Genomic DNA, 12,777 nt, shown 5'->3' with positions numbered 1-12,777 from the left:
CAACGGGAACAACCGGGACACGTGATTCAACAACAGCAGCTGAACTGACATTAGTCTTTCTGGAGGAGGTGGGAGATAAAAGACCTGACGTGTGTGTTATATCACCCACATCTGAATTATCTGTATACAGGTGGCTCTAAGGTACGTAGTGTATGACAATAGTCTCCTGGCAAATCATTTCAGACCAACTCTCAGCTCAAAAAATGAAAACGTGAGAAACGTGTTTTAAAAAGGGAATTGAAGCTAAAATTGTTTGGTTACAAAGGATCAAACCATATTTTAAAAATTCTGAATAAAAAGAAACTAAAGCTTAATGAGCTGATGGGAGCAGAACTGCTGAGTTAAAAAACATACACTACATGGCCAAAAGTATGCGGACAACCCTGTCCACATACTTTTGGCCACATATTTTTTCAACTTGTCCAAACTTGTGAACCTGTCTGAGTCTTTCTAATGTGAAAAATCATGGACATGAAAAATAAAAATCACCAATCTGGGAAAAGTTATGGCCGAGGACTTTATTTCAATCAAGATATGTACATTTGAAAAGACACAGAAACATGTTAAAGGAATATTCCACTGTTTTGCACTTTTCAGGCTCTCCGCTCTGTAACGTTAGCTTATCAGTTCCCAGCAGGGTCGTCTGGGTGGTTAAAGGTCGGGAAGATTATTGCCGCTCAGTTTAACTGAACTATATCTGAAATTTTCTGATAGAAAGACACACTCCTGCGGCAAGTTAAATTTCACAATAAAATATTCATTAAAAGGTCAAGAAAAACAACGTGAAACTACATGATGATACTTTTTTATCACCTCGATTGCTGAAACCTTCTCTCTGTTCCCTCGTCTTTTTTGACCTGTAAAGTGGACGAACACGGACCGAGGACTGATGGTGCTGGTTGTTATAAAGCTGAAGTGGATTTGGCTCCTGCTTTAAGACATGCTCCTCCTCCATAAATCCGCCCACTCAGTGGTGAAGTGCGAGGAGCTGCCTGTTCCACAGGTTTTTTTCCTCATGGTAAATTCCCCGAATCACAACTCTGTCTTTAAACTAGCGCGGCAGAATGTGAAGCTCTGTGATCTGCTGTTTCTTAGTGAAATGCACCTTGGGAGTCGTAGTTGACTACTCTCCTCAAGTTTTCACGTCCACAGGATTGTTGTAGCTTTTTATCGAAGAAGCAGATATTTTCAAAAACAGCTGTTACTCTTTAGATCTGATGATTGAACCAGGAGAGTTTCACCTCCAACACAGACCATCAGTCACTGAATACTGTAGTAACCAGACTGTTACTGCAGGAACTATGAAACAACTCCTCACACTTCACCACTGTTAGTCAGATACTTTGAGTCACATATGGATACACAGATAAACTGGACTGGAAATGAGACGTTTAAACGTCACACAGAACAACACAGATGGTGCATTCAGGTGCCGCTCGTCAGTGTTTCCCAGGCTGACACTCTGACACCTGTGACCTGCCTCTCAATATCCCTTTCATTCGGCACACACACACATATGCACTCACTCACACTCACACACACACACACACACACACACACACACACGCACACACACACACACACACGCACACGCACACACGCACACTTATTCTAACCTTGATCCCTAAAACACATGCAGACGACACACTCAAACTACAGTTAATGTGGATTCAGAGAAGCTCAGGCTCTGTGTTCAGGGATGTGTGTATAGAGATGTGTTTGTGTTTGTGTGTGTGTGTGTGTGTCTGTGTGTATGCGTGTGTTTGTGTGGACAGTCCGGCTGCAGCTCTCAGACCTGAATATGCATCAGAATTTGTTTACGATGATACTGGAAGTCTTCAGGCACCGTGTCTGAAACAAAAACACACCACTTTAATGATGACTGAATGTTACCTGACAAGCAACAACGCAACAGATAAATCTGTTATTACACATCAATACTGTGTTGATGGTTTATACTTCCTGCAGACAAAATGACCCTTTAACATAAACAGGACAAAACAAAAAGGGACTTCATTTCTGAGATAAATCAGGGTGTTCTGTAACTAAACCACTCAGTGACCACGGAACAAATCTGATGATAATCATAATGATCATTAATATACATTCATTCACTTCAACAGAGCTGAATGAGCCAAATTCGATTTGTCACAAACCCTTAAAACAAGATAGTGGTCTAACCAGCCTCAACGCTTTTCAGGACCACTTTAAAAAAACAAGATGAAACCTGAACCTGGGTTCATCCTGACGTAATGAAAACTGTAAAAGCCAGACCCAGCGTTCGCCTGGGTCAGAGGTCGTACCGTTACATCTGTAGCGCAGGTTGGACCAGATGATGTTTTCCTGGGAGAAGCAGAAGACGCCGAGCCTGCCTCCTCTCATCGTGCTGTCGATCACAACGCCAGAGTCGGCCACTATGTCGGTCCCCTCATACAGCTTCACCCTGAAACACAGAGACATGCAAGCTTAGAAAACAAGCGCTCCTCAGCGTAAACTCCAGGACACGCCACTTTCGAAATCAATCTCTCGGTGAGGTAAATGCAGGGCCAGGCCGGGTTGGAAACCAAACATCCACTCAGGTAGAAACCTGAGGCCTGTACTATGGAGCGGGATTTATGGTCAGCGCGGTAACTTCAGGTTTAACTCTGGGTTTTCAGGGTTAAGACGGTGGTTCACTTCTTACATCGCCACGGTAACTTATGCTGCACACCTGACCTGCTCCGTAGAAGGTTATGTTTGAGATGTATGTTTTGAGGTTATGTAGCTCCGCCTACTGACCAATCAGATCTCTCGGAAAATGGCGTCACCATTCGTAGAAGATCCCGTGGAGCTCGGTGAGGGTCTCTGAGGAGGACTAGAGTGTTCAGAGACCAGAAAACCCTTTTGTCTTTTCCTGATGATTTTATTAAAAGTGACCCTCATTACTGCAGAGGACCAGCTCCTCAGCAGGACTGGACCACTGTGTCGGAGCTGGTCCGCTCCTGTCTTCTTCATCTCATCTCTTTCCTGTCATTGGGTTTTTGTCTACCGAGCTCATCCTACGACGGAGACTGACCGAAGCTCCGAAGCCTTGTACCTGTTGTACCTATAAGACACGACAGTCAGTCTGCTCACTGCTGTGTCCTAATGACGGGCAGGGATATTATGAGCCTGTGAACTCACACGTTCACACAGTTGCTCTTCGTCCGTAAAATATGCCGCTCTGCCAGTAGACTTGACCAAGTCTGTGACTGGTCATATGCTGCGAACACGTGAACGCGCTCACCGAGTTGATAACCACCGTCGTGTGACCCCATAGCGTGGTTACGGTCGTCAGCCTCATTGAGGCCAGATAACGAAAAGAAATCCTGGGTATGCTGAACTGGCTTTGTGGTACGGGCCTGTGGAAAGTCTGCGTTATAAAACACACAGTCCTTATTGTAAACGCCAGGACATGCTGGGTTAGAAAGTAAACACTCTCTAAGACAACGAGGAGACAGAATCTCAGCTGATGGGGATGAAGATTGATAAACTCCATGTAAGAGCAGTTGTACGTTTGTGGAGACGATTAAAGTCAGAATCCTGCAGATTTCAGTCCTGGGGGATTTGGTGACTCCTGTGGACACATTCGTTACAAAGACTCTGTCTTTCCTCTCTCTTTCTCTCTATGGTTGCTGAGAGTCCATGACTGTATTTTGTGTGTCCTTAACATTACTTAATGTTCCCACTGCAGGTTTGACTTGGGACAAATGAAACATCCGACAGGAGAGAAACCTGACTGGCAAACCTCTAACTTACAAACAAAACTTAAAGCTGTTCATCTCTTGTGTGTGCGCTTAATCTGAACTCTGTGCAGGAACAGCCCGAATGAAACCAAGAGAGGCCGATGTCAAAATTTAAGAGTTTAAGAAATGTGATACTATATCACTTTTTATCAGAAACACATGGCGTAAACTCACATGTCTGATAAGGATCCTTAGCTGTGTTTATTGATGCAAATTCTGTCACAGAGACACTGTTTGTCCTCAAACATCTTTGACTTTTCCTGTTCTCAGAAACACTGAGAGATCTATGACAAGGTAAATTCACTTCAATAATATAATACAGTGAAAGATATTAGGACCTCGGTAGGTCATTTCCAAAACACTTTATATTCACATAAATCCACAAACTGAACATAAAAGAGAGTAGAGAGAGAGAGGGAGGAGAAAAAGGATGAACGACCTCAGCCTCTGCACCCTCTCTCTCTTCAGCTCTGTGAATAGACTCTCTACAAAAACCTCCTCCTCCTCCTCCTGGGTCTCTCCTTTATTTCTTTCTTTTCCTTTTCTCCTCCTGACTGACTGAAGAATGTGAGTCCAGACCTTTTAAATCTGCTGCTGTTTTCAGAACCACGTAGGTCAGTCTGAAACATTCAAATAAAATCTAGATATAAATAAAAGTTCCTCACCATAGTAGCGCTATGTAGATCACATTTACCTGTTACACTTTACTCAGGCTTTGTTTTCCGACTCTAACTTGTAAATCATCACTAGTTCACAGAAACTTTACTTTTCTAATCCACCAGTTTGTACCGAGCTGATTCTTTACTCAGTGAAACCAATGTTCCCTGACTAAAGAAAATTAGTCAGTGAAAATTACTAAGAGTGAAAAAGATGATCAGTTAAAAAAGGTCAAAACTAACTAGTTTTGCAGCGCGTCTCTGTCTCTCCGTCTGATCTGCATATCAACGGTTGCCGAGGCGGATTCTTGCCAGGGCTTTGGTCGTCATGGAGATGAGTACAATAGAGTACCGGGGGGCCCCGGAGCCACAAAGAAGTTTCAGAGGGGAAAGAATGCAGTAAAAAGAAAAGAGAGAGAGAGAGAGAGAGAGATGAAAAACAGACGACAGACGAGTGGAAGAGACACAGCTGCAGGCTGGGAGAGTACCACAGAGTACTGCTGTATCAGTATTTAAATACTGCACTGCAACATACAAACTGCTGTACTAGTTTTTGGTCTGACCCATGCTCATGTCCGGTTTAGTCTCTCAGGTCTAGTTTAGGGTCTAATCTGCCTGCAGGTCTAGTTGACAGCCTCTCAATTCTGGTTTAGGTTGTAGCCCATATGCAGGTCCGGTGGTGGTCTTACCTGATGTATCCGACCTGCGGCCGGTGGCTCAGCTGCCAGCGGTACGAGGTTTTGTCCTTCCAGCCGATGTTTCGTGGGTCCCTCCAGAGCAGCTTCACCTCTCCAGGTGTGTCCCCTGTGTGCCATAGAGCGTTCCTCAGAAACTCACCTGGCCCGGTCCGAGACTTCACCGCCTGCAGGACGGACACAGGGATGAATGTGTTTATTCAGTTTCTGCACCACTCACGTTCATTTCTACTGCCTGTTTAGTTTGGGGAGAAAACCAGGAGAACACAGAGTCAGAGTCGAGGTAAGACAGATCTGTTCCCACTGAGCACAGAGAACAGCGAGGAATCAAACCTGCAACCTTCAACAATGACCTGCAGGTTTTACCAACGTCAGCAGGAACTTTCACAATCTGATGTTTCCATTTATGCCACATGAGGGCAGCAGACAGATGTAAGTCCTCTGTAACACCAGGGCAGGGTCATGGCTCTGAACACTAGAATCAAGAATAGTAGACCACAGTAGAGTAGAGTAGAAACCTTGAGCTGCAGGGCGGGCTGGGCCATGGCTCTGAAGGGGATGGACTGCCAGTACGTCTGCTCCGTCTGTTTCCACATCACCACGTAGAAACTCGAGGAGTCCTGATAACCGAAAATGAAGCCGGCGTAGTCGTCATCCGTCACCGTGTTGACGTGAAACGTTCCCTCAAAGTCGACACCGTTAAACGCCGTGTAGCCTGCAGAAAAGCACAGAGCAGACGGTCTACACTAGGACCAGGACTGAGGACAGCTCAGCGCTGATTTAATCCAGATTTAAGTAAAAACACATACCCACAGCTAGACCAGGATCACTGTTCATCGTCTGGACGATCTCCATTCCCTGAGGAGAAAAATGAACTTTTAGAACGCATCAGTCCATGAGGTCTGTGTTTATCATGAAGGATGAGTTACATTGGGTTCCAGGGATCCAAACCTGAGGAGGGTTTCTACTGTACCTGTTCACACTGTCAGCATGAAGACTGAAACCTGATCATAGCAGCTACAGCTTTGAATCACAGGGTGACTGAAGAGGTTAACGTGTGAGTGAAAAGCAACTTTATCGTGAAAAAGCTCTTTATACAACAACTGCAGTCTTGACCTCTTCAGATGTTCCCGTCTTCATGAAGCAGGTGAAGTTTTGCCAGAAACTTCGCCTCCACACAGGGTGGCTCCTGCAGCACTGCTGTGATACGTTACCCATGACAACCACAGTAACAGGATACAGGTGTAATATACTGCAACACAGTCTTCTACACGAAAGCCTGATATCTGTGAGAAAATACTGTGTTCATTGTTCTGTTACCTCTTGGTAAAAGTCAAATATGTAAAATGAGTCATTTTTGAGTATTTTTGTATCAAATCCCTCTCATTTTGTTGCCTGTAAAACATTTAAGTGTACACCGATCATGGTGTGTGTGTGTGTGTTTCATTCAGAAAGAGGTCACATTTCAGAGGACAGAGGTGCTCTAACTGTCAGTTTCCTGTCTTTCAGAGGACAGGTTAGTTCGGTCCTCTGTCCTTCTGGTTTCTTGATATCCCTCTAAAACCATCTGACAACCTTACACAAACCTTTAAAATGAACGGTCCCTGTTGTTTCTTTCAGCTCTTCTAAAGCAACAGTGCTGCTCAGTGTTCATGTTAGGGACAGGAGGTCGAGGGTCACCTGATTCAGCACCACCCAGTTGGGGTCGATCTGGGCGTCTCCCTCTGGGTCCAGGATGACGGTCTGATAGGCTCTGAAGTCTGTCAGAGTGACCTCAGCGCTCTCTGGACACGCATCAATCAAATCCGCCACGGCGTCATTATCGAAGTCGTTCTCACAGACATCTCCAACGCCGTTCACTGAGGACAGACAAGCAGACAGACAGGCAGTGAGGCAGAAAATCAGAGAGACAGTCAGACAGGAGATCAGAGAGACAGGTAGGCAGACAGATAGACAGAAGATCAGAGACACAGAAGATTAGAGACACAGACAGACAGAAGATTGGAGAGGCAGACAGACAGGAGATCAGGGAGACAGGTAGGCAGACCGACAGACAGACAGACAGAAGATCAGAGAGACAGAAGATCAGAGACACAGACAGAGAGAAGATCAGAGAGACAGTCAGACAGAAGATCAAAGAGACAGGTAGGCAGACAGATAGACAGAAGATCAGAGAGACAGAAGATCACAGACACAGTCAGACAGAAGATCAAAGAGACAGGTAGGTGGACAGACAGACAGACAGGAGATCAGAGACGCAGACAGACAGAAGATCAGAGAGACAGGTAGGCAGACCGACAGACAGACAGACAGAAGATCAGAGAGACAGAAGATCACAGACACAGTCAGACAGAAGATCAAAGAGACAGGTAGGTGGACAGACAGACAGACAGGAGATCAGAGACAGAAAATCAGAGAGACAGGTAGGCAAACAGGCAGACAGAAAGACAGAAGATCAGAGACGCAGACAGACAGAAGATCAGAGAGACAGGTAGGCAAACAGAAAGACAGAAAGACAGAAGATCAGAGACACAGACGGACAGAAGATTGGAGACGCAGACAGACAGAAGATCAGAGAGACAGTCAGACAGAAGATCAAAGAGACAGAAGATCAGAGACACAGACAGACAGAAGACTGGAGAGGCAGACAGACAGGAGATCAGGGAGACAGGTAGGCAGACAGACAGACAGAAAGACAGAAGATCAGAGAGACAGAGGATCAGAGACACAGACAGAGAGAAGATCAGAGAGACAGTCAGACAGAAGATCAAAGAGACAGGTAGGTGGACAGACAGACAGACAGGAGATCAGAGACAGAAAATCAGAGAGACAGGTAGGCAAACAGGCAGACAGAAAGACAGAAGATCAGAGACACAGACAGACAGAAGATCAGAGAGACAGGTAGGCAAACAGAAAGACAGAAAGACAGAAGATCAGAGACACAGACAGAGAGAAGATCAGAGAGACAGTCAGACAGAAGATCAAAGAGACAGGTAGGTGGACAGACAGAAGATCAGAGAGACAGAAGATCAGAGAGACAGACGATCAGAGAGACAGAAGATCAGAGACACAGACAGAGAGAAGATCAGAGAGACAGTCAGACAGAAGATCAAAGAGACAGGTAGGTGGACAGACAGACAGACAGGAGATCAGAGACAGAAAATCAGAGAGACAGGTAGGCAAACAGGCAGACAGAAAGACAGAAGATCAGAGACGCAGACAGACAGAAGATCAGAGAGACAGGTAGGCAGACAGACAGACAGAAAGACAGAAGATCAGAGACACAGACGGACAGAAGATTGGAGAGACAGACAGACAGAAGATCAGAGAGACAGTCAGACAGAAGATCAGACAGACAGTCAGACAGAAGATCAAAGAGACAGAAGATCAGAGACACAGACAGACAGAAGACTGGAGAGGCAGACAGACAGGAGATCAGGGAGACAGGTAGGCAGACAGACAGACAGAAAGACAGAAGATCAGAGAGACAGAGGATCAGAGACACAGACAGAGAGAAGATCAGAGAGACAGTCAGACAGAAGATCAAAGAGACAGGTCGGTGGACAGACAGAAGATCAGAGAGAAAGAAGATCAGAGAGACAGTCAGGCAAACAGAAAGACAGAAAGACAGACAGAGAGAAGATCAGAGAGACAGGTAGGCAGAAGATCAGAGAGACAGGTAGGCAGACAGACAGGCAGTCAGACAGGAGATCATAGAGACAGTCAGACACAGAAGATCAGAGAGACAGGTAGGCAAACAGATAAACAGAAGATCAGAGAGACAGAAAATTAGAGACACAGACAGACAGAAGATTGGAGAAGAAGACAGACAGGAGATCAGGGAGACAGGTAGGCAGATCGACAGACAGACAGACAGAAGATCAGAGAGACAGAAGATCAGAGACACAGACAGAGAGAAGATCAGAGAGACAGTCAGACAGAAGATCAAAGAGACAGGTAGGTGGACAGACAGAAGATCAGACAGAAAGAAGATCAGAGAGACAGAAGATCAGAGAGACAGGTAGGTGGACAGACAGACAGACAGGAGATCAGAGACAGAAAATCAGAGAGACAGGTAGGCAAACAGGCAGACAGAAAGACAGAAGATCAGAGACACAGACAGACAGAAGATCAGAGAGACAGGTAGGCAAACAGAAAGACAGAAAGACAGAAGATCAGAGACACAGACAGAGAGAAGATCAGAGAGACAGTCAGACAGAAGATCAAAGAGACAGGTAGGTGGACAGACAGAAGATCAGAGAGACAGAAGATCAGAGAGACAGACGATCAGAGAGACAGTCAGGCAAACAGAAAGACAGAAAGACAGAAGATCAGAGACGCAGACAGACAGAAGATCAGAGAGACAGGTAGGCAAACAGAAAGACAGAAAGACAGACAGAGAGAAGATCAGAGAGACAGGTAGGCAAACAGAAAGACAGAAGATCAGAGAGACAGGTAGGCAGACAGACAGGCAGTCAGACAGGAGATCAGAGAGACAGTCAGACACAGAAGATCAGAGAGACAGGTAGGCAAACAGGCAGACAGAAAGACAGAAAATCAGAGAGACGGGTAGGCAGACAGACAGACAGAAAGACAGAAGATCAGAGACACAGTCAGACAGAAGATCAGAGAGACAGGTAGGCAGGCAGACAGACAGAAAGACAGAAGATCAGAGACACAGTCAGACAGAAGATCAGAGAGACAGTCAGACAGAAGATCAGAGACACAGTCAGGCAGAAGATCAGAGAGACAGTCAGACAGAAGATCAGAGAGACAGTCAGACAGAAGATCAGAGAGACAGGTAGGTGGACAGACAGAAGATCAGAGAGAAAGAAGATCAGAGAGACAGAAGATCAGAGAGACAGACGATCAGAGAGACAGGTAGGCAAACAGAAAGACAGAAAGACAGACAGAGAGAAGATCAGAGAGACAGGTAGGCAAACAGAAAGACAGAAGATCAGAGAGACAGGTAGGCAGACAGACAGGCAGTCAGACAGGAGATCAGAGAGACAGTCAGACACAGAAGATCAGAGAGACAGGTAGGCAAACAGGCAGACAGAAAGACAGAAAATCAGAGAGACGGGTAGGCAGACAGACAGACAGAAAGACAGAAGATCAGAGACACAGTCAGACAGAAGATCAGAGAGACAGGTAGGCAGGCAGACAGACAGAAAGACAGAAGATCAGAGACACAGTCAGACAGAAGATCAGAGAGACAGTCAGACAGAAGATCAGAGACACAGTCAGGCAGAAGATCAGAGAGACAGTCAGACAGAAGATCAGAGAGACAGTCAGACAGAAGATCAAAGAGACAGGTAGGTGGACAGACAGACAGACAGGAGATCAGAGACAGAAAATCAGAGAGACAGGTAGGCAAACAGGCAGACAGAAAGACAGAAGATCAGAGACGCAGACAGAGAGAAGATCAGAGAAACAGTCAGACAGAAGATCAAAGAGACAGGTAGGTGGACAGACAGAAGATCAGAGAGAAAGAAGATCAGAGAGACAGAAGATCAGAGAGACAGACGATCAGAGAGACAGGTAGGCAAACAGAAAGACAGAAAGACAGACAGAGAGAAGATCAGAGAGACAGGTAGGCAAACAGAAAGACAGAAGATCAGAGAGACAGGTAGGCAGACAGACAGGCAGTCAGACAGGAGATCAGAGAGACAGTCAGACACAGAAGATCAGAGAGACAGGTAGGCAAACAGGCAGACAGAAAGACAGAAAATCAGAGAGACGGGTAGGCAGACAGACAGACAGAAAGACAGAAGATCAGAGACACAGTCAGAGAGAAGATCAGAGAGACAGGTAGGCAAACAGAAAGACAGAAAGACAGACAGACAGGAGATCAGAGAGACAGGTAGGCAGACAGACAGGAGATCAGAGAGACAGTCAGACAGAAGATCAGAGAGACAGGTAGGCAGGCAGACAGACAGAAAGACAGAAGATCAGAGACACAGTCAGACAGAAGATCAGAGAGACAGGTAGGCAGGCAGACAGACAGAAAGACAGAAGATCAGAGACACAGTCAGACAGAAGATCAGAGAGACAGGTAGGCAGAAGATCAGAGAGACAGTCAGACAGAAGATCAGACAGAAGATCAGAGAGACAGTCAGACAGAAGATCAGAGAGACAGTCAGACAGAAGATCAGAGACACAGTCAGACAGAAGATCAGAGAGACAGTCAGACAGAAGATCAAAGAGACAGGTAGGTGGACAGACAGAAGATCAGAGAGAAAGAAGATCAGAGAGACAGAAGATCAGAGAGACAGACGATCAGAGAGACAGACGATCAGAGAGACAGGTAGGCAAACAGAAAGACAGAAAGACAGACAGAGAGAAGATCAGAGAGACAGGTAGGCAAACAGAAAGACAGAAGATCAGAGAGACAGGTAGGCAGAAGATCAGAGACACAGTCAGACAGAAGATCAGAGAGACAGTCAGACAGAAGATCAGAGAGACAGTCAGACAGAAGATCAGAGACACAGTCAGACAGAAGATCAGAGAGACAGGTAGGCAGAAGATCAGAGAGACAGTCAGACAGAAGATCAGAGAGACAGTCAGACAGAAGATCAGAGAGACAGGGCTGCTGTTTGAGTCCAAAGTTGTTGAGTATTTTATATGAATAACCTGATAACATTGTTGGGACAGTCTGTGGCTGTGGCTCTCACTCTTCATGACACTGACATTAAACTGCTGCTGTATGCTGATGACTGTCTCCCACTGCAAAGCCTTGATACTGCTGAGCAGAACTGTCAGAAGTCAGCCTGCTTTATGTTCTTCCAGATAAAAAAGCCAGATCCCAGGTCAATAAACCAAAATGTTACTTCACTCTGGGAAAAACACGCAAAACACCTCATATAACTATCAGATCCTTACTGTCGGAGTCTTTCTGGTTGGGGTTGACGATGAGTCGGCAGTTGTCGTAGTCGTCGAGGACACCATCGTTGTCGTCGTCATGGTCACAGTCGTCTCCGAGGCCGTCGTTATCAGAGTCCAGCTGGGAGCTGTTGGGGATGTCTGGACAGTTGTCTCTGCTGTCCTGGTGACCGTCTCCGTCCCTGCGGCAAGACGAAACAAGAGGAAGAGGTTTCATTCTGTTATCAGCAGGGTTTAGAGTCTGTGTTATGCATCAGCTCCATGCATTATACACCTCCTGTGTGTTTTACGCCCTTTATGGTCTCTTTCCATCTATTTTTATCACGCCTTACCTCGGTTTTGTTTTTGGAGACCGTTTCACATTTTCAACAGAAAGTAGGAATGTTTTCACTCAACATTGATTACATCACAGAAACACAGGTAGGTGTGTGTTTTTAATCAGACATACGTGTCCTGATTGGTGTCACAAACGTCTCCCACCAGGTCGTTGTCAATGTCCGTCTGAGAAAGAGAGGAGACCTTGATGAAGACACACTGTGACCTCTGACCTGCCTGTTATTATTGGTAACATTGATCCAGGAGGCTATTTGTTAGTGTGATATGTGGATGTCATACACAGATATCGATAAGCCTTATATTAACGCTAATTTGAGACTTACACCTGTTCAAATGAATGTAGAAATCTCTATTTGTATTTGTTTGACTTCAAACCTGGCAGGTATGTTGCTGAGGACCTGAGTGCTGTGTCGACTGTGAAGATTTTATGATGAGCGGTTCTCA

At 45.6% G+C, this 12,777-nt stretch overlaps 1 protein-coding gene across 1 annotated transcript in view; it reads right to left on the bottom strand.

Moving 5' to 3' along the window:
• Positions 1-525: 525 nt before the first annotated feature.
• thbs3a (thrombospondin 3a) overlaps positions 526-12,777 on the bottom strand; it is a 34,618-nt gene continuing 22,366 nt past the window's right edge. Inside the window, exons 17-24 of the mRNA XM_040118260.1 lie at positions 12,446-12,498; positions 11,998-12,179; positions 6,796-6,974; positions 5,925-5,973; positions 5,634-5,830; positions 5,110-5,282; positions 2,304-2,443; positions 526-1,851 (exon numbers count right to left, since the gene is read on the bottom strand). Of these exons, the coding sequence (XP_039974194.1) occupies positions 1,790-1,851; positions 2,304-2,443; positions 5,110-5,282; positions 5,634-5,830; positions 5,925-5,973; positions 6,796-6,974; positions 11,998-12,179; positions 12,446-12,498 (1,035 nt within the window). The 3' untranslated portion in view covers positions 526-1,789. The remainder of the gene's footprint in view (positions 1,852-2,303; positions 2,444-5,109; positions 5,283-5,633; positions 5,831-5,924; positions 5,974-6,795; positions 6,975-11,997; positions 12,180-12,445; positions 12,499-12,777) is intronic.

Source organism: Xiphias gladius, chromosome 22, assembly GCF_016859285.1.
Source record: "Xiphias gladius isolate SHS-SW01 ecotype Sanya breed wild chromosome 22, ASM1685928v1, whole genome shotgun sequence".
NCBI lineage: Eukaryota > Metazoa > Chordata > Actinopteri > Istiophoriformes > Xiphiidae > Xiphias > Xiphias gladius.
Note: the sequence above shows the minus strand (reverse complement) of the source record. Positions and strands in the feature narration are given on the sequence as shown.